We start from the raw sequence: 22,606 nt of genomic DNA, 5'->3' as shown, positions 1-22,606 counted from the left end.
AATGGTCAATACCGAAATCAAACTGATTATACTGATTGAATATATTGACTATTTTCTTCCCACCCAAAGATGGAGAAGCTCTACACAGTTAGCAAAACAAGACTGGGAGCTGACAGTGGCTCAGATGATGATTTCCTTATTGCAAAATTCAAACTTAAAATTGAAGAAAGTAGGGAAAACCACTAGGCCATTTAGGCATGATCTAAATCAAATCCCTTATGATTACACAGAGGAAATGAAAAACAGATTCAAGGGATTAGGTCTGAGAAAGAGAGTGCCTGAAGAACTATGGCCAGAGGTTCATAACACTGTACAGGAGGCTATGACCAAAACCATTCACAAGAAAAAGAAATGCAAGAAGGCAAAATGTTTGTCTGAGGATACCTTACGAATAGCCAAGAAAAGAGAATCGAAAGGCCAAGGAGAAAAGGAAAGATATATGCATCTGAATGCAGAGTTCCAAAGAATAGCAAGGAGAGATAAGAAAACCATCTTAAGTGAATAATGCAAAGATATCAGTTCAGTTCAGTTGCTGAGTCGTGTCCAACTTTTTGCGACCCCATGGACTGCAGCACACCAGGCCTCCCTGTCCATCACCAACTCCTGGAGTTTACTCAAACTCACGCCCACTGAGTCGGTGATGCCATCCAACCATCTTATCCTCTGTCATCCCCTTTTCCTCCTGCCTTCAATCTTTCTCAGCATCAGGGTCTTTTCAAATGAGTCAGCTCTTTGCATCAGGTGGCCAATGTATTGGAGTTTCAGCTTCAACATCAGTCCTTCCAACAAATATTCAGGACTAATTTCCTTTAGGATGGACTGGTTGGATCTCCTTGCAGTCCAAGGGACTCTAAACAGTCTTCTCCAATACCACAGTTCAAAAGCATCAATTCTTCGGCGTTCAGCTTTCTTTATAGTCCCAACTCTCACATGCATACATGACTAATTGAAAAATCATAGCTTTGACTACACGGACTTTTGTTGGCAAAGTAACAATTAAATTAAATTAAACAATTAAATTAACAATTTAATTAAATTTAAAAAGTCTCTGCTTTTTTAATATGCTGTCTAGCTTGGTCATAACTTTTCTTTCAAGGAGTAAGCGTCTTTTAATTTCATGACTTCAGTTACCATCTGTGGTGATTTTGGAGCCCCCCAAAATAAAGTCTGCCACTGAAAACAATAGAATGGGAAAGACTAGAGATCTCTTCAAGAAAATTAGAGCTACCAAGCGAACATTTCATGCAAAGATGGGCTCAATAAAGGACAAAAATGGTATGGACCTAACAGAAGTAGAAGATATTAAGAAGAGGCGGCAAGAATACACAGAAGAACTATACAAAAAAGATCTTCATGACCTAGATAATCATGATGGTGTGATCACTCACCTAGAGCCAGACATCCTGGAATGTAAAGTCAAGTGGGCCTTAGGAAGCATCACTACGAACAAAGCTAGTGGAGGTGATGGAATTCCAGTTGAGCTATTTCAAATCCTAAAAGATGCTGCTGTGAAAGTGCTGCACTCAATATGCCAGCAAATTTGGAAAACTCAGCAGTGGCCACGGGACTGGAAAAAGTCAGTTTCCATTCCAATCCCAAAGAAAGTCAGTGCCAAAGAATGTTCAAACCACCTCACAATTGTACTCATCTCACACGTTAGTAATGCTCAAAATTCTCCAAGCCAGGCTTCAACAGTACGTGAACCGTGAACTTCCAGATGTTCAAGCTGGTTTTAGAAAAGGCAGAGGAACCAGAGATCAAATTGCCAACATCTGCTGGATCATCGAAAAAGCAAAGAGAGTTCCAGAAAAACATCTGCTTCTGCTTTATTGACTATGCCAAAGCCTTTGACTGTGTGGATCACAATAAACGGTGGAAAATTCTGGAGGAGATGGGAATACCAGACCACCTGACCTGCCTCTTGAGAAATCTGTATGCAGGTCAAGAAGCAACAGTTAGAACTGGACATGGAACAACAAACTGGTTCCAAATAGGAAAAGGAGTACATCAAGGCTGTATATTGTCACCCTGCTTATTTAACTTATATGCAGAGTACATCATGCTAAATGCTGGGCTGGATGAAGCACAAGCTGGAATCAAGATTGCTGGGAGAAATATCAATCATCTCAGATATGCAGATGACACCACCCTTATGGCAGAAAGTGAAGAAGAACTAAAGAACCTCTTGATGAAAGTGAAAGAGGAGAGTGAAAAAGTTGGCTTAAAGCTCGACATTCAGAAAACTAAGATCATGGTATCTGGTCCCAGCACACATGGCAAAGAAACAGAGGAAAAGAATCCAATGGGGAAGACTAGAGATCTCCTCAAGAAAATGAGAGAGACCAAAGGAACATTTCCTGCAAATGTGGGCACAATTAAAGGACAGAAACACTACGACCTAACAGAAGCAGAAGATATTAAGAAAAGGTGGCAAGAATACACAGAAGAACTGTACAAAAAAGATCTTAATGACCCAGATAACCATGATGGTGTGATCACTTGCCCAGAGCCAGACATCCTGGAATATGAAGTCAAGTGGGCCTTAGGAAGCACTACTACGAACAAAGCTAGTGGAGGTGTTGGAATTTCAGCTGAGCTATTTTAAATCCTAAAAGATGATGCTATGTAAGTGTTGCACTCAATATGTCAAATAGCTGAGATATGCCAATAAATTTGGAAAACTCAGCAGTGGCCACAGGGCTGGAAAAAGTCAATTTTCATTTCAATCCCAAAGGAGAGCAATGCCAAAGAATGCTCAAACTACCACACAACAGTGCTCATTTCACGTGCTAGCAAGGTCATGCTCAAAATCCTCCAAGCTAGGCCTCAACTGAGAAATTAGTACAAGCTGGGTTTAGAAAAGGCAGAGGAACCAGAGGTCAAACTGCCAAAATCCATCAAAAAAAAAAAAAAAAGCCAGCAAGGGAATTCCAAAATTCATTGACTGTGGTAAAGCCTTTAACTGTGTGGGTCACAACAACCTGTGGAAAATTCTTAAAGAGATGCGAATACCAGCTATCTTACCTGCCTACTGAGAAACCTGTATGCAGGTCAAGAAGCAACAGTTAGAAATAGACATGGAACAACAGACTGGTTCCAAACTTGGAAAGGAATATGTCGAGGCTATATATTATCACCCTCCTTATTTAACTTATATGCAGAGTACATCATGCAAAATGCCAGGTGGATGTAGCACAAGGTGGAATCAAGACTGCCAGGAGAAATATCAATAACCTCAGATATGCAGATGACACTGCTCTTATGGCAGAAAGTAAAGAGGAACTAAACAGCCTCTTGATGAAGGTGAAAGAGGAGAGTAAAAAAGTTGGCTTAAAACTAAACATTCAAAAAACGAGTATCATGGCATCTGGTCCCATCACTTCATGGTACATAGATGGGGGAAACAACGCAAACAGTGACAGACTTAATTTTCTTGGGCTCCAAAATCACTGTGGTCAGTGACTGCAGCCATGAAATTAAAAGACGCCTGTTCCTTGAAAGAAAAGCTATGACAAACCTAAGCAGCATATTAAAGAGCAGAGACATCACTTTGCCCACAAAGGTCAATACAGTCAAACCTACGTGTTGCAGGAAGGGGGACCCCTTCCAGGGCCCGAAACTGGGCTCTTGTCTAACACTCGGAAACGAATTGTCCGAGGAGACACATGTGCTGACAAAGCAAGAGATTTTATTGGGAAGGGCACCCGGGTGGAGAGCAGGAGGGTGAGGGAACCTAGGAGAACTGCTCTTGAGATTTTTGTGCCTTGAAAGCACCCTTCTTCGTGAAAAACCTAAGGGAGGACCTTTACCCCCATATGGAGGGAGAGGCACGGGGGGTCGAGATTGCCCCATACCTTTTTTACCCTGTTTTGAGGATATTTTAGGGATTTTAGGATCGAATTTTACAGAAGGCCTAATTGGAGATATATCTCTTAGACTTTTAGGAGTGTCTTTGGCAAAAAAGGACCAATCCTCATCAGAATGATAACGAGCTGCTGCTTCCTCTAAATCTTCCTCATCTTGGGGTGAAAGTTGTTTTTCTTTTTCGTCCCCACCTTCTGGATGACTATTGGTGTTCAGAGCAGCTAACATTTCTCTTAACTGTTGATAGCTCGGTTTGGACTCATCATCGTCTTCATTTCCCTTAACTTTCACTCTTTCGGATTCGTGAGTCGGATCTAAAGCATCTCTAATCATACTCCACAGGGAGAAGGTATCAGTGGACACCTTCTCTTGTCCATGTAAAGTATAATAATCTCTTAACTGTTTTCCCACGTATCTAAGTTAACAGTGTCCTCTTCTGGGAACCAAGGGCATTGCTCCTGTACAAATGTGAAAAAAGATTGAATGCTGGCCTTTTTTACTTTAATACCTCTCTTGTTTAATAGTTGTAATATCACTCCAATAAAGAGTTGCCTTTCTTTTGACTCACTGTTACCCATTTTTGTTAGCAATTAGAAGAAGAAAAAGGAGAGGATCTTTAGAGAAGGAACCTGAAAGGTACCCACCTTTCTTGCCCTACCTTTCTTATGCAGGGGGGCCTGTAGCGCCCTAGTGGGGTCCTAAAGAAGAAACCTGAAGCCTACCCACTTTCCTCACCCTACCTATCTTATGCAGGGGGGCCTGCAGCGCCCTAGTGGGATCCTAGTCGTCCCGAAAACTGAACAACGGGGGTGCTTACCTTCAGGTTCCCTGTTCGTGGCGTCACTTACCGAGGCTGGACCCCAGTACCTACGGTTTTTTCCAGTAGTCATGTATGAATGTGAAAGTCAGACTATAAAGAAGGCTGAGCACCAAAGATTTGATGCTTTTGAACTGTGGTGTTGGAGAAGACTCTTGAGAGTCCTTTGGACTTCAAGGAGATCTAACCAGTCAATCCCAAAGGAAATCAGTCCTGAATATTCATTGGAAGGACTGATGCTGAGGCTGAAACTCCAATACTTCAGCCACCTGATGCAAACAGCTGACTCACTGGAAAAGACTCTAATGCCTGAAAGATTGAAGACAGGAAGACAAGGAGGCCACAGAGCATGAGATGGTTGGATGGCATCATTGACTCAATGGACATGAGATTGAGCAAACTTTTGGGGGATAGTGAGGGACAGGGAAGCCTAGGGTGCTGCAGTCCAAGGGGTCACAAAGAGTCGGACATGACTGAGCAATTGAACAACAAACAGATGAGGAAACTAAACTCAGAGGTCAAGCAAGAAGTCCAAAACCACACAGCTCGAAAGTGGCAGAGCCAGAATCTGAACTGAATTCTGGCTTCACACCTGTATTCCTTTCACAACATCTTTATTAATATTTTCCCAAGAATTCAATATATTATATCATATACACCCACTTTTATTTTAAATCAAGAGATGGATGGATGGTGAAAGAGGAGCATGGAACTGTTTTTTGGTTGGGAAAAATAGAAAGAAAAAGCATTCAGGTAATTTTTCAAGCACAAACAAAACCTCTACAGCAAAGCCTAAATTAGAAGCCAAGTATCAACAGAAATACTCTTCAAGTTAAAAACACTTAATTTGTACCATTTGTACCCCAAATGACACAGAAAATACTGTTTTCCTCCTTATTCTATTCATTCATAGGGCCCCTCAACAAACAGTAACCATACTAACCAGGACTAATGGTCCCTCTCATGGGGGTTGGATAAAGAATATTGGATCCAGCTTATTCTATACCACTTTGCTTTCCCATGGAGAGATCATTCATCCACTATAAGCTCCTTATCTTCCCCATCACTTCCTACCATCACACACCACAAAAATCACACATACATTCACTCACTCATACAAATCTTCCTCATCTCCACTGAGTTAGTTCTATCTCTGGATATTCTACCTCAAGAAATCTCTTAAACATACATTTTCTGTAAGTCTTCTTTTTCTTCATCTGCCAGGGTGATTTGTAAGTAAAAAATGACTCAAAATATTGTTGACAAATGTTAAGAAGAATCTCAGTGAAGCACCTCTGTCACATAGAAGAAATCTCATGTGTTAAAGGATCAGAGATACAAGCTATTTCTACTTTTTAAAAAGCTTTTTATCGGTAATGTAACTGTATTGCTTTCTATTTTTTTATACAGAAGTAAATATTTCAGTCATGACAAGGTCTTACGGACTAGCCTAGTAACCTAATTTCTGTACTGACCCAGAGAATCAACTAATCAACCTACAAATTAACTTTCACCTTAAAATATTTTTTCAAAGTTGGGAATAACTAGATAGCAGCTGGACCTTACTTTCCAAAATAAAAACCAACTGACAACATGGAAAAAAATTATGAATTTCGTGGACATACAGCTATTGAAAGAAAACTTGGTATATTAAAAATATAAATATCGTATTTGTGAAAATGAGAGATGACAACTAGGGATGCCAAATCCCTCTTTCCTGATTAGCCCCTTTCTGCTTCGATATTCTACGCTCACTTGAAATATAACCTCTAAACCAAAATCATCACTTTTGCCCTTAAAGCGGCTCACTGTCCAAAGTTCCTAATTCTGTTCCCCACTCCAGGTTTAAAGACTTAGTGTCTACCGTAACACTTCCTCTTTCCTGCCAAGTGCAAATTGGAGTGAGTGCTAAGGTACAGAGATCAATAAGTTTTACGCCCTGTTCCTTTTTTATATATAAAATTTTACAAAATTACTTATTTTTGTCTGTGCTGGGTCTTCGATGCTGCGTGGGCTTTTCTCTAGCTGTGGAGAGTGGGGGCTACTCTTCAGTTGTGGTGCGAAGGCATCTCATTGTGGAGCACAGGCTCTAGAGTGACCAGGCTTCAGTACTTGTGGCACATGGGCTCAGTAGTTGTGGCTCCGTATAAAGCACACGCTCTGTAGTTGTGGTGTGTGGGCTTAACTGCTCCAAGGTATGTGGGATCTTCCCAGACCAGGGAATGAATCTGTGTCTCCGGCAATGGCGGGTGGATTCTTTACCAATGAGCCAGGGAGGAAGCCCTATTCTTACAGAACTTTAAAAATCTACACTAGAAAATAGGGAAAGTAACATACAAATAACCATAATACAGATATCCTACCATGAAAAACACACAAGAGGGAAAAATCACGTGAGGTAGGGGATCAAAACAGATTTTTATGAAGACAGCAGTTGACATATGCTTGGAAGATGGGTAGGACACTGAATGACAAGAACTGCTAAGCATGAGAGAGCATCACACTGAGAATAAACAACATAAACAAAGACTTAGAGATGAATAAAGAGGCTACAGATTATATTTAGGAAACGGAAAAGTAATACAGAGGGGCTGGAATGTAGATCCATGTAGGGAAAAGCAGGATCAAAAGTTGGAAAGATAAGCCAGAGGCATGTTGCGAAGATTAAGGGCCTTCTGTGCTATGGTAGATGAAGGGTCACTGAGGGTTTCTGGTCCAAACATATGCAGTGGTTAAAAGCCAGGACTCTGGAGCTAGATTCTAATCTCAGCTTTCACACTTAGCAGCTGTATAACCCTGGGCAACTTACTTAATTTCTTTGTATCTCTGTGGGGCTAATAGCAGCACTTAGGCATGTTGTGAGGATTAAATTGGTTCACACATGTAAAAAATGTCTAGAAAAGTAGCTGTCATAAAGCAAGCACTTATAAGTATTTGCAACTATTTAACATCATGAGAAACGCTGGGCTGGAAGAAGCACAAGCTGGAATCAAGATTGCTGGGAGAAATATCAATAACCTGAGATATGCAGATGACACCCCCCTTATGGCAGAGAGTGAAGAGGAACTAAAAAGCCTCTTGATGAAAGTGAAAGAGGAGAGTGAAAAAGTTGGCTTAATGCTCAACATTCAGAAAACTAAGATCACGGCATCTGGTCCCATCACTTCACGGGAAATAGATAGGGAAACAGTGGAAACAGTGTCAGACTTTATTTTGGGGGGTTCCAAAATCACTGCAGAAGGTGACTGCAGCCATGAAATTAAAAGATGCTTACTCCTTGGAAGGAAAGTTATGACCAACCTAGACAGCATATTAAAAAGCAGAGACATTATTTTGCCAACAAAGGTTCGTCTAGTCAAGGCTATGGTTTTTCCAGTGGTCATGTATGGATGTGAGAGTTGGACTGTGAAGAAAGCTGAGCACCGAAGAATTGATGCTTTTGAACTGTGGTGTTGGAGAAGACTCTTGAGAGTCCCTTGGACTGCAAGGAGATCCAACCAGTCCATCCTAAAGGAGATCAGTCCTGGGTGTTCATTGGAAGGACTGATGATGAAGCTGAAACTCCAATACTTTGGCCACCTCATGTGAAGAGTTGACTCATTTGATAAGACCCTGATGCTGGGAGGGATTGGGGGCAGGAGGAGAAGGGTATGACAGAGGATGAGATGGCTGGATGGCATCACTGACTCTATGGACATGAGTCTGAGTAAACTCTGGGATTTGGTGATGGACCGGGGGGCCTGGAGTGCTGCAATTCATAGGGTTGCAGAGTCGGACATGACTGAGCGACTAAACTGAACTGAATATTACCATCCTATCCTTTAGAAAGATAAATTTAGCAGTGATGTATTGAAATGAATCTTGCCACACACTTTAGAGGTTCCTCAAAGATAAAATACTTTTTCATTCACTTAAAAGAAATCCCTCAGAATATTTAGTACAGTTCCTTACAGATCACACATATCTTAATAAGCATTTACTGTGAGACTGTCTGTAATAAAGTACAGTGGTATAGGAAATATCTACGTGAAGATTTAAGGAATATTCACAGTAAATGAAAGATTTATTAAAATGGATGGTACTTTATAAGTGAACTGGTCATAAATGAAATGGCCTTGGAGATCTTTGCCTTACTTTGCACATGTCATATTTTTGAAAAAAATTTCTGTATTATAGCTGAAAGTGGACCCAATAATGTTCCAGGTAAATAACTTACTGTGAATATACCACAAATGGTATATACACAAATGGGGAGACCCAATGAAATTCCCCTCTCCCATTTTCTTACTTGACCTAACCAACTGCATTTTCTTTACTTTTTAAAATCTCTAATGATAGCAGTATACGGTCTCTGTTGAACAGATCTATATTAAAAGTCAACAGCTGCCTTTTTGCTCAATATACACAACAGCAAGTGTCAAAATACCAAATGTGACCTTTTATTTATAGCAAAGCTAGTAAAAAGAGACATACAAAAAGTGCAGTCTTTTCATCTCAATTAAAAAGAAAAAAAAGCAATTTAAAGAACTGTCAGTTTGCTTAAAAACTGAAGTCATAAACTGAAATGTCATGTAAGTAAACTATATATTCTGGTTTATACATACTCATAAGTACATGTAAGTATCACTGATAGCAACACCCAAATCTTTATGCTTCTTTGTCAACTCTAAAGCAATAAATCCCAAAGGACCATTTCATTCTACTTGCCCATGGCATATCCAGTAAGGATATTCAATTTAGCTGGGATTTACAGCTAATGAGAGAGTACATAATAAATTTTAGAGAGGTATGTTATTGAAAAGTGATTTTGATCCAAATACTTAGTTTTAGGTACTTTGATTTTCAAGGATCCTCAGGTTCCCTCATTCTCTTATCTAACCTCTCTACTATTTCAACAATACGCTTGCTAAATATTGGGCGTCCCCGATGGCTCAGACTGTAAAGAATCTGCATGCAATGCAGAAGACCCAAGTTTGATCCCTGGGTCGGGAAGATCCCCCAGAGGGAGTGGCTATACACTTCAGTATTCTTGCCTGGAGAATTTCATGGACAGAGAAGTTGGTGGACTACAGTCCATGGGGTCACAGAGTCAGACTCGACTGAGCAACTAACAGTTTCATTTTTTTACCTTGATTTTCAAGGATCCTTAGGTTCCTTCATGCTCTTAGTTAACCTCTCTATTTCAATAAGGGTGTGTTAGTTAGCTATTTCAACAATAGCTTTGCTAAATATTACCTTTTCATCAGTCTACAGTCAATAAAGAATAAAATAATGTTACCACTACCCATAATCTATTGTTACCAAGTGGACCATGCTTTTTAAGTATGAAACTTATCAGCAGTTACTTGCTAGCTGGGCAAAGAATTCTAGAAAGTACCTGGAAAAACATGTGTAACTTCAGAGCTTGACAATAAAACATTCTGACAACCAAAAAAACATGAATGCTATGTTTATGTGAATAATCATAAATAAGTGAAGTTGTAGACACGAAATTTACGCCTATATATTATCACCGCTGTCACTGTACAGCCTAATTTCTTGGGTTATTCAGAGGATATAAAACAAGGTCACTATGTAAACAATTACCCATTCAAGTTGCATGATTAAGCTATTTATAACTCAATAACAATAATTTCATGAACAGCAATACTTTATTACATGTCTAAATTACCCCTGTAAAATTATGAAATATAGCCCACTGCTTAAGTATGCACTGAAATGGGGTATGGAAAAATTCATAAACTCACAGGTACATTGAAGAAGCTAATGACAACTATAAGAAATTTTATTTCATAAACAAAAACTGAAGAATTTTCAGTTGTACTACTTGCCAGGTTTCTATCAAGAAACTATCTCATATATCTCAAACTTATTTTCAGCCTTTGAGGTGAGACTAATTGACTGTACTCTAACTGAAAGCTTTACAGATCACTATAGTCCTTTAAAAATAATTTGGGAAATATATGATTTTCACAATTCACTGCAGATACTACTCTTTAATATATCTATTGTTCAGTCACTCAGCAAACCAGTCAATCTTTAATATATAGGAGAATAGAAAGTTGGGGTCTGAACCAGCGCAGCAATTGGAAGTTCTACAAGAGGTATTAACCACATCTGAATGATATAACTTGGATTAATAAAAAATCATCAACTACAACTTGTCTAAGATCACTTATATGGCTAGCAAATTGTGGGACTGGGATTTGACTACATGTTGATCTAACCCAAACCCTGTGTGCTCTTTCCACTATGGTAGGCTGTCTTTCACTTAGAAAACCTCTTTAGTCTGTTTCAGAAACATATAAACTCATGCATTCCTTGGTTTTGGTACTTACATATATCCCATGAAGTTTACATCAGAACTGCAATTGACTTCACAGTCTGTATTCCTGGAAAGCTCCCTTCCCCAAGCTGGATTTCAGAAATATTCACCAGATACAGTATTGCCTTAAATCTCTTTTTAGAACAAGATAGGACACAGGTAAATAAATAAAACAGATAATACAAAAGGGAAACATTTTTAAATTAGGATGTTTTGACCTTTCATATAACAGTGACTAACACGAGCATTTGCTATATATTAGGCCATGTGCTAATTCTTCATATGCCATATTTTCTCACAATCATCCTTTGAGATAAATATACTATTCCCAATTTTATAGCTGAGAAATCAAATTACATGCCCCAAACCATAAAATTCATAAAAAGGGAATTAAAAAATCAAATCTAGATTGACTCACATCTCATGGGATATTTTACTACACTGCAACTCCAATACAAACTCCACATTTATGAGGAAAGGGGTTAACAACAGAACTATTTTAGGTTTATACTAAGCTGAACAGTGGAGGACTGATGTATATTACTCTTACTATGCCAGCTGTGAAAGGGGTTCTGGCAGCCAAGTGAGGAAGAACTCAACAAGTCTGGTCAGTCTAATAAATGCAATGGCTGTCATCACTCTGTAATACCTTTTTCAGAATTTCCTTCCTGTTAGATTTTTCCACTCTCTCATGACTTCTGTCTATGTTCTTGGTCCCAAATTTCCCCCCACCAAATCTTTTAGGTCAACTAGCTTACATCCTTCATCCTGAAGTGCCTACATCTCTGTTGATAATAGTAAAAAGAGGGGCTTTTTGGAACTAAGGTTGTAAAATAAACAAATGCTTTTTGTTCAGGAAATCTCATCTCATATTGGAAAATCTGGACTATGATGTGAAATTCACAGTATTATAAATTATTTCAAGCTTCAAGTATGACCTGTGAACACTGTAAAAAGACTGGTCTTCGAATTTTTACTCAAAGTTGTTATTTGATATGCTGAAATAAATAATAATGATGATGTTACTTTTTAAAAAGCCAAGGAAAAAATTTTATACCACTTTACCATTATGAAGAAGTGGTATTCTTGGAAGGCAAAGAAATTAACTGGCCCCAATATCCATCAATTGATGAATGGATAAATAAATGGGGATACACCACACAGTTTGGCAATAAGAGGAAATGAACTACTGATATTTGCTATAATATGGATGAACACTGAAAATATTATGCTAGGTGAAATAAGCCAATCACAAAAGACCACACATTGCATGATTCCATTTATATGAAATGTCTAGAATAAGCAAGTCTACAAAGACAGAAAGCAGTCTGCCTAAGAACCAGGAAGTTGGGGGGTGATGGCGAAGGGATCTGGGGTTTCTTTTTGGAGTACTGAGAATGTTCTAAAATTGACTGTGGTTATACAAACCACTTCACTGTACACTTTAAATAGGTGCATCTTAAGGTTAATGAAACTATATCTCAAAAAAGCTGTTTTAAAAAAGAAATTTACTGGAAAAAGACTCAAAAGGCCATTGAAGAAGTTTTGTTAATGCTTTTTTAAGTTAAAGAAGAGCACAATCTCAAGATTTTTGCTCTCTGAGGTAAGCCAGTTCTGTCCTTCTCAACAAGTCATGTCCAAAATGATTAACACGACAAAGTTCTAGATAGTTTAGTTTGTGTAACAAATGATGTTACAAAGCTCCTTCACACCAAACCAACTCTGATTACTGAAGCTGTCACAGTTCAGGAGAAGGGCTTATCATTTAATAATTTTCTACTATTTAATATACAGATGTGCTTCGGAAGCTTGTAATTTAAATGTTTTAAACCAAAGGCTACCAACTCATAGGCTAGGATCTCCCTAAAGATCTTGAACTCATGTGACAGATGTCAAGCCCACAGTGTCCTATCTGAGGTTTACCAGGATTTTTTGTGGAGAGCGTAGTGGGTAACAGAATGGGAAATGAAACCCCTCCTCATCTTTTTCAATCATCTGCCAGTCTTCGTACTTGAGAAAAAAGAAAATCCTTCCTTGCAAAAGGTTAGCCATCTCCTAGGTTTCAACCAGCTAAGGCTTTCTTCCCACTTCTGATGTTTTTATCCATGAGGGGTGGGGTGGAGGTACCGCTGTTAAGAATATCTAAGTTTATCTGTGTCCCCTCACTCAATCTTTCTCAGGTCAGGAGGAATGATGTCATTTGACTGGCAGTTTAAGATAAAAAACTGGGCATAAGTGGTCCAACTTTTTGCCCTTGGGAGCAAGTTGCCTAAAGGGAGCACTCATCTCTTTCATTCTTTCCCACTGGAAGTCCTACAGAGCAGGTCCCCCAATCCTGCCTGGGACTGGAGAATTAAGTCTGTTCAATTTTAAGGCCCAGTAAGAGGAAGCTGGAGAAGGGAAAGGCTACCCACTCCAGTATTCTGGCCTAGAGAATTCCATGGACAGTCCATGGGGTTGCAAAGAGTCGGACACGACTGAGTGACTTTCACTTTCAAGAGGAAGTTACTTGTCCAAGGATATGAGTCACATTCTCCAATATCCTCTTAATCAATATTAAATAATATTTTGGCTCCTAAATATCTTACTCTTTTTTTCTCAATTAGTTCACAACATAAATAGAGACGAGGATGATAACGAGACTCCTTAAAAACTCTCACATCCAATCTAATTTTAAAAAGAACAAGAGTAAAGATATTTTCAGGAACAAATACACTATGACAGACTATAATCTGAATAAGAGAACCAATTCTAAAGAAAAAAATTTTGCTTAGATATAAGGAAGAGGTTCAAGTTCCATCATGTGCTGGAAGACTCCTGGGAAACACTTGGAAATCTTCATAAAGAACACTAAGTAAATCCATCTAGGATGATATAGGATGGTAATAATCTTCAATGGTTGGGCTGAGCCACTGGCTCAGCAGTAAAAAATCTGCCTACAAAGCAGGAAACACAGGGTTGATCCCTGGGTCAGGAAGATCCCCTGGAGGAGGGCATGGCAACCCACTCCAGTATTCTCGCCTGGAGAATCCCATGGACAGAGGAGCCTGGCAGGCTATAGTCCATAGATACAAAGAGTTGGTCACGACTGAAGCGACTGAGCATGCACAATCCTAAATGGTCACTGAAATCTGTGCCATAAAGGGATGATGCCTCAATAAAAGGATCTCTAGATCACTTATATTTATCAGGAGCATCTTTGTTGATCTTGTTAAAAATCTTTCTTTTTCACTAAAGATTTGTCTCTTGAGGGATGAGAAAACAGTAACTGTGAGGTTAAGGGATTTGTACAAAGTGCAGGACATCCCTTTAATATTGAAACCCAAATCTCCTTTACCTCTTCTGTTCTGGCAAAAATTTAAGCCACTGATGTGTGCACAAATTCCTACATAGGTAATACTTCAATGAAGAGTGTTCTTGAAGGGAGACTTTGCAACCCTGAAACTCAAATCTCTTGTGCAAAGCACCAACTTATAGGGGAAAATGTAGAAATGACTATTTAACATTGGCCAAATATAAGAACAAGTCATAGATGTCAAAGTGCTTCAAAAACTATAAAGCACTACATAAAATATTGTCTTGATACTGAGTTCCAGTAACTAGTAGAAATTTGACCCTAGTAGAGCAGAATTAATGTAATTCTGCCATTATATTTACCTATCATTTAATACTTTTAATTACATTAATAGAAACTCCTAAGGGTCCTTACTAAAGTATCCCCCCCAATGTATATTCCCCATACAAATGACATCTATTTCTGTTACACTCTAGAGTTCACTGGTGGTCCAGTGGTTAGGAATTGGGATTTTTCACTGCCATGGGCCTAGGTTCAATCTCTGGTTAGGGAAGTAAGGTCCTGCAAGCCACTTGTCTTATGGCACAGCCAAAAAAAAGGGGGCGGGGGGGTGGGTGGTAGTCATCATATCTTTAAAAGTTTGTGCATAATCCACAAGCTATTAGAACAAATTCAGGAAATGCTATCATACACAGATGAAAATTAAAGGAATACAGTTTCTCTGTATTTGGGCCAATACTATAAAAACATATTAAAAACTGCCAGTATGACTTCCCAAGTGGCTCAGTGGTAAAGAATCTGTCTGCCAATGCAGGAGACACTGGTTCAATCCCTAGGTTGGGAAGATCCCCTGGAGGAGGAAATGGCAACCCGCTCCAGTATCCTTGCCAGGACAATCCCATGGACAAGAGGAGCCTGGCATGCTAGAGTCCATGGGTTTGCAGAGTCAGACATGATTGAGCATGCCAAAGCAGGGGACATGGGTTTGATTCTTGCTCCAAGAAGATTCTACATGCTGTGGGGAAACCAAGCCTGTAAGCCACAACTACTAAAGCCCACATGCTCTAGACCCCAGGCTCTGCAACAAGAGAAGCCACCCCAAAGAGCAGCCCATGCACCGCAAGAAGAGTATCCAGCCGAAGAGGAGCCTCTGCTCACTGCCACTAGAGAAAGCCCATGTACAGCAATGAAGAACCAGCACAGCCAAAAAAAAAAAAAAAAAAGTCTTAAAAAATGGTAAATTAAAAAAAAACACACAAAACTTCCAGCATGAAACATGGCTTATAATCTTACAGTAATATAGTTTATTAGTTGGGATTTAAGGAAGTTATTTTACTCAGCTTTTTGTTTTGGGATATTTCATTTCCTTTTGGGATATTTCATTTCCTTTCAGAAGCTGAGGAGTACAGAGACTAGAAGTTGGAGATGAGAGACTAAAAGAGGAGAAACAGTGATGGAGAAGTCCAAAGCCAAAAGGGAAGACAAATTTATCTGACTTGTGCTAAGCCTTGATGTTTCCTCACTTCCAAGCATCTAATGAGATTGTGTCAGTTCTCAGTAGTAAGTTCTGAGCTTCAGTTTCAAAACTGGGATTTTGACACCTGTTATAAACTTGAACAGCAATACAACGATATCTAACTTTCAATGAACACTTACTATGTATCAGGCATTGTTCTAAATGTTTTACATGGATTAACTCAATCATTACAATAACTCACTGAGATGTTATCTCTATTTTACAGAAGGGAAACTTTAGAGAAAGGCCAGGCAGATTAACCAAAGTAACAGAGCTACTAAGTGCTAAAGTTTGGATTTGAATCCTAAACTTTCCCTAACTAGTTTATGGCAGTGGTTTTCAAACTCCATTCTGAGGAACCTTTCAGCTCCAGGAGTTCTATTTTCAAAATATACTTTGTTCACTTAAAAAGCTGCAGTAAAAAACATCACAATCAAGACTTTTGTACAATGTATAAGGCACCAAAGGGAATCAACAACACATTAACGTTTTGCTGCCAGGTAAAGTCACTTTTTTGCAGATCTTAGCATAAAGCCAATCCTGCCACCTTTGAAATCTTAACTGAACTTCCTATAAATGTTTCATTGATTTGGAAAGTGTAACTCTGCACTGATTTTTTTTTTTTTTTTTTAACTCGACTACATCTGTCTGTTCAGGTAAAAAGTACAGTGAGCATACAAGCTCAAACACTAGGCAAGATTCAGGTACATCTTACCACAATGCAAAGGTACAAGAGTGAACAAAGAAACATACTACTTCATTCATTTTAAGTTTTGGGGAGCTCACTGTCTGACATATCAAACCTTAAGAAACACAGCTTAGGGAATTCCCTGGTGGTCCAGTGGTTAGGGCTCCATGTTCTCACTGCCAAGGTCCCTGGTTCAGTCTCTGACTGGAAAGTAAAATCCCACAAGGCATGGCCAGAAAAAAAAAACAAAGAAAAGAAAGAAATACCGGGTAGATATGATTTTGAAAACATCTCCAGTGTTCTTAGCATCTCCTCTTATTCCTCTTGCTAAACACAGAATATTTAACTGAAAGGTATCTTGAGATGGCAAGGGAAACTGTTCGAAATAAAAAAAAAAAATCACCTACTCCACCCCCACTTCAGCCACACATCACCAGTATCACAGCCTGGACCCTGTGCCCCCAGCCCCCTGCCCTTCCACTCTGCTGTATCAATAACTCTCAGCGAAGTCTTCAACTCGACGGGTCCACGTCAACTATTCCACTGACCATATGCCATCTGGTACTCAAAGACTAAAATATATATATATATATAACAGCTTTCTTTTTCACTTTTACTCTTCATCCAGCTGAGATTTAATGAGCTATCATTACAATATTTTGACCAATGCCCTAAACACTTTTGCTCCTCTGTTATTTTCTTGCATGTATCTGGCAAACCACAACTCTGAATGAAGCTATCTATTGGCTTTCATCACACACTGGTGCCAGAGTAGCTGAGCACCACCAGAGGGTCAACAAAGCATAGATCGCTTATCACGCTTTCTGTTCATGACCACTGACTTCAGTGAAGTTTCCACGCTGCTAGATAATCCCATGGTCTCCAGCTGTCTCTCACAACTATTATTTCAAACATTTTCTACTTCTTTCAAACCTTGGTCTTCTGTCCCTCCCATCTCCAAGGCAACTCACAGCTGATGACTCTGCCTAATTTGAAGGAGCTGTATTCATCTTATTCTTGTCTTCTTTCAAATATAATAGAGTATAACATCTTCTCAGGAATGTTATGAGATTACTCATCTCTCTCTCCTCCCTCTCTAAGCTGTTCCCTTTCCATGGACATTCAGTCTATTTTATACACTGGGATTCCACTTGAAACTTCTTTACAAAAGGAGTCACTGCACACACAGTCAGATTAAAAACAAGTCAGGAACTGGATGTCACACACACAACTAGTAACACTGACATTACTAACATTTCAGAAACAAAGCCTGCAGTTTCACCAAATTTGAAATCAGTCTGGTATTTTCTTTATATGCTTTACAGTTTTAAAAAAACAGATATAATTAACATATAAGAGTGTATATGTTTAAGGTGCACAAAGTGTCTATTTGATACATTTATAAATTGCAACATCACCACTGTAGCAATAGCTAACACTGCTACAGGGTCACATAATAATCATACATGTTTTACAATTAAGAGCTCTGCTATGACTATATAGGCAAGAAAAGGAGCAGAAATTTTTAGAGTGTTATTTTAATAACCAGTAAATCTGACAGCATGATTTTGTGTTACTAGGTCTAGATGGGGGAAAGAAAGGCGGAGGAAGCAACAAATGTCCCAGCCACGGCTTTTTTTAAGAGCTAAAAATACTGCAGGATAAATACAGAATCATAAGCAATACTTAAGAAGTAAGTCTGACAGCATAGTGATACATGCTTACAACAAAATATTCATGGAGGGAGTCTGATAGTCCCAACTCTCATTATTCCCTTCACCTGCACTGAACAAGCAGTTAGAAAAAAAGTTTATTCCTTTACTCCCATCAGCTCTCCTGGCAGTTGTTACATTAATTAAAGTTTTGGTTTTACAGGTCTGGGTGAGTGTGAGTGTGAGTGAGTGTGTGTATGTGTGTGTGTGGGAGGGGTGTAGTTGGTGGCCCAAGCCAGGAAAAAGGCTGCAAAGGCATTCACCTGGGATACCCTTCAGAAAGATGCCCACCTCTTTCCTGAGGGCACCACCTCGTCGCTGCTGCCCACAGTTCGGTGGTGTTAACAGCACGCACTGTTTGCTACTGGGCTGCCTACAACTCTAATGCGTTACTTAATTTTCTAACTACTATTAGGATCTCGAAAGCGTTTTGTGATGCGCTGGAATGAAAGATGCTCCATAAAATGAAGTTTATTATTAGGATTATTACAGCTCCGGGGCCTAAAATAAAGCAAAATTATAACCACATAGACTTCAAAGGGAAAATCAGAAGCCACATGTATCTCAAACACTGCCAAGTGGGCAGGGGCTGGGCAGGGGCGCGGGTCTGAGGCTCTCATCCGGCGCCCCCCCCCCCGCCACCAGCTCTCGCAGCACCATTAACCCGGTCCTGCCCGGACCTCTATCCCGGACGCCGCTTCTTAGGGTGGGGGAACGAGGGTCAGCGGTCGGCCCCGACTCCTTTCGGCCTCTCGTCGCCCGTCAGCTCTATGGGGACTCTCACACCCCACAGGCTGCCTCGCTCCGGGCCCCAGTCTCACCGCCTGGTTTCTAATTCCTTCACAGGCGCCTCAGTTTCTTCCAAATCGGTTTCCTCCTGTCTCCCACCTTGACTTTTTTTTTTTTTTTTTGAAATCCAGGACGACACTCGTTCCTCCCTCCGCTGTCCCTCAGGTTGGCGGCTGTCTCCCTTCACCCTCTCTCCCGGTCCAGGACCACCAGCCCGGTCCAGATCTCCTCGGCCACTTCGCACTCAGCCCGCGGTGCCGCTCCCCTCCGTCCGGGGGTCTGGCTCGCGACCCGCGTGTCCCCTTCGCCAGCCCCTCGGCCAGGCAGCCCGGGTCGCCTCACCGCCCCCTTCTTCTCAGGCTGGCCGCCGCCGCCGCCGCGCATCTTCCAGCCCCGTCTTCTCCTGAGCCGGGTCTCCCCTCCCCTCGCTTCGCCCTCAGCCAATCCCCCGCCCGGCCCCGCGCGCCTGCCGCTCGCTCACCCGCGGACTCCCCGGTGTTGATCCAGTCCGGGTTGGCGATGCTGGCGATGGCGAAGATATCGGCGGCCAGAAAGAGACATCCTGAGATGATGGTCAGTTTATCCATCTCCCCGCCCCGCTCCCCCCACCCCCCGAGCCCCGGGCAGGCCGCGGCCTCACGCCTCCCGCCCCATGGGCCGCCGCCGGGGCCAGGAGACCCCACGCCGCCGCCTCGCTCCCCCTCGGCCCCCTGCGCGCCGCTCGCGCCCTCCGCGCGCCCGGGACTAGCAGCCGCGGCGCGGCCCGCACAGCCGGAACCGCCGCCCGCCCCGGAACTGCTCCGCCCGCCCGCCCCTCACCCGGAAGCGAAGCCGGGGCGCTGGCGCGGCCGGCTCCGGCTCTCGGCCCCTGACGACCCCGTTCCGTTCTCTCGGTCCAGCCCAGGCTGGCAGCCCCAGTCCTTCCTCCCGCCCGCCTCAGGCCTTGCTCCGCCCGGCTTCTCCTCGGTCGCCCGCCTCGCTGCCCTGGACTGGGCAGGAGCCGCTTTTCTTCCAGCAGGAGGTGGCCTCGCGACCGCCGAGGGAGCCAGTGACAAGCACTTGTCACCTTGTATTATCGTTGCTTCTGCCGTATCCGTCAGCCCGGGACTGCCCCATTTAGGGAATGATTAGGGATTCCTGCTTGCAGCAGGCACTGTAGGTGCTGGGGGTGCCTGAGTGGACAGGAGAAACAAGTTTCCTGCTCTCAGAAAGCTTACCTTCTAGTGGGGGAAGAGACAGAAATTTTGTTAAAAATTCATCTTTAATGCTAGGTGTTAATCTGTTAATTAAATTGGGGGTAGATCTGATGAGAGGTCTAGGGGGCGGCGGTTTTATGATACTTAGCATGACTAGGGAAGGTTTCACTGAGAACGCCACGTTCATAAAGACCTCATGCGTGAAGATCTGGGCAAGACTGTTCCAGAAAGAAAAGGAAGTGCAAAGAAGGTTAGGGAAGCGGGCAAGGAAGAGGTTGGGCTGTTCAAGGGACTGCAAAACGGCCCGTGTGGCTAGAGAAAAAGAGAGGTAGACAGAGATCAAATGTAGGACTTCGAGAGCCGTGATAAAGAGTTTGAATTTTGTTCTAAATGCAACAGGAAAGCACGGGAGGGTTTAAAGCAAGAGGGTGACAGGTCTTATTTAGTCTGTAAAAAGAGTATAGCTTGTAGGTGGGGAGGGGAAAGAACAAAAGCAGGGATACCAGTTAAGAGGCACAGTAGTCCAGGAGAGAGAAATGTAGCTTTAGCTAGGATAAGAGTAGTGAAGATGGGGGACAATGGGCAGATAGGGTTGTTTTGTAGGCAGAGGAAAGGGCGTGCTGATAAATGGGAGGGTGGGGGCAGTTGAAAGAAAGAGAGGATTCAGGGAATGACTCCTAAATTTTTGGCCTGAGTAACTGGGTGTTTGGTGATACTATTTACTGAGGTGGGATGTGGGGAGGGGCTTAAGTTGGATGGAGAAACAGAAAAAGAGACGGTTGGCAGAATTTGTTAGCAACACATATGGTCTACCACATACCACATAGGATTTTGTTATCAAGCGGAGGTTTCCTTTTCTTCCATGACTCATGTACTAAATCACTATTAACCCTGACGTTGAGTCCAGCTCTTTCTTTCCCAGGTAGTTCCCCATGCAGTGGACAAGAAATGAGATGCTCATTTTCTCCATAAAGGCCACCTAGGTCATCTCTACTTCTAGACCTAGAAGAGTGATATCTGTCTCTATTTTTGGAATGCCTACATGTCCACAGAACTCAGCAGGTTTCAAATTCCACCAGTCCAACAGCCTTGCAGAAATGCACAGAGTTATCAGTATCACCACATAGATTGGGTAAGGAAGTTCAATTGCTTGCCGATAGACTTTCCTGTCCAAACATTGGTCTCTTATGGGGGGGGGCGGGGAGGGTAGGGTTTTTATTATTATTATTAAATCATATGTTTTTCCTCTGCCACAGAAATTGACACAAGCTGATTTATATGTTCCAGGGATTTAGACATAATGCATATCACATTACTGCAGGAATTTTTCACTGTTTGTTATTGTTGAAACATTGGAGAACTTTGGCGGAGTCATTTTCTTGGCTTCTTTCTGGTGTTTCTGCTGCCAAGTAATAGAAGAAACTCCAACTGTACAGTTCTAAATTCTCAATGTCCACGGATGTTCACCATTGGGCCAGTTGAGAATCTTAGGGTGAAATATTGGAACACTTGCCTATTCTGACTCCCAACTAAGTGGAATTATGACTTGATTCTTGTGTTTAAAAAATACAAGTATAAATTCCTTCTTCTACCCAGGCATCCCTTCCTGTCCCTCCTACCTTTGCCCCTTCATGAGAGGTCTGAATCTAAGCCTAAAACACAAAAACAACTATTACAAAGTTAAAAGAACTTAAAAGTTTTTTTCTACCAGATTAATACCTGCACATCACTACAGACAACAGCCACCTATCCTATTCCTTACCAATCAGGATGTGGGATGAGAGGGGTGGGCAGGAACCAAATACTCTGTTTACAGATTTCCTATTAGTCCCAATAATTTGGGGCTGGTTTTAGCCCCCAGTTTGATTCTTGCTTGCCAGTGTAGTGTTTCAGAGTCCCAAGACTCTCGGGACAGGACAGATCAGTCTGTTCTCTATATCTCAGTCTAGATTTTCGTAGAGGCAAACCCTAGGGGTTAGGGAGACATGATGTGATGGAGTAAAAAAGAATACAGAACCATATTTCAGTCCCACCCATGCTACTAACTTGAACCTGGGAAAGTCACATCACCTCTCTGGGCCTCTCTCCTCTATCTGACTAATAGACTCCCAGAGTCAGGCACTCTGTTTCAGTGATAGCACCTCTGCATCCTTTCACCTCTATGCAGAGCAGCTAGAACTTTTGTATCCAGAGAGAAGATGAGCCATGAGGCTCCAAAAGGCAGAAAATCCTTAAGGACCCAGGAAAACAGAAGGTGCCTAGGAGGGAGCTATGCTAGCAGCCCAAAACCACAAATAGTCATTCTGTGGTTTTTAAAGGGCTCTGGACATAGCACGCCTTATCGTGATGGATGTTAGGCTTCAGCCCAGCAGAGGCTGAATCCAGAGAAGCCCTCAAGGAAAGC

General features: G+C 41.6%; 1 protein-coding gene across 1 annotated transcript in view; it reads right to left on the bottom strand.

Moving 5' to 3' along the window:
- Positions 1–19,602, bottom strand: part of MOSMO (modulator of smoothened) — a 75,765-nt gene extending 56,163 nt beyond the window's left edge. Inside the window, exon 1 of the mRNA XM_061152992.1 lies at positions 19,488–19,602. Coding sequence (XP_061008975.1) covers positions 19,488–19,593 — 106 coding nt within the window. The 5' untranslated portion in view covers positions 19,594–19,602. The remainder of the gene's footprint in view (positions 1–19,487) is intronic.
- Positions 19,603–22,606: the final 3,004 nt, after the last annotated feature.

Source organism: Dama dama, chromosome 10 (genome assembly GCF_033118175.1).
Source record: "Dama dama isolate Ldn47 chromosome 10, ASM3311817v1, whole genome shotgun sequence".
Classification (NCBI taxonomy): Eukaryota; Metazoa; Chordata; class Mammalia; order Artiodactyla; family Cervidae; genus Dama; species Dama dama.
This window is presented reverse-complemented; position numbering and strand designations above follow the sequence as displayed.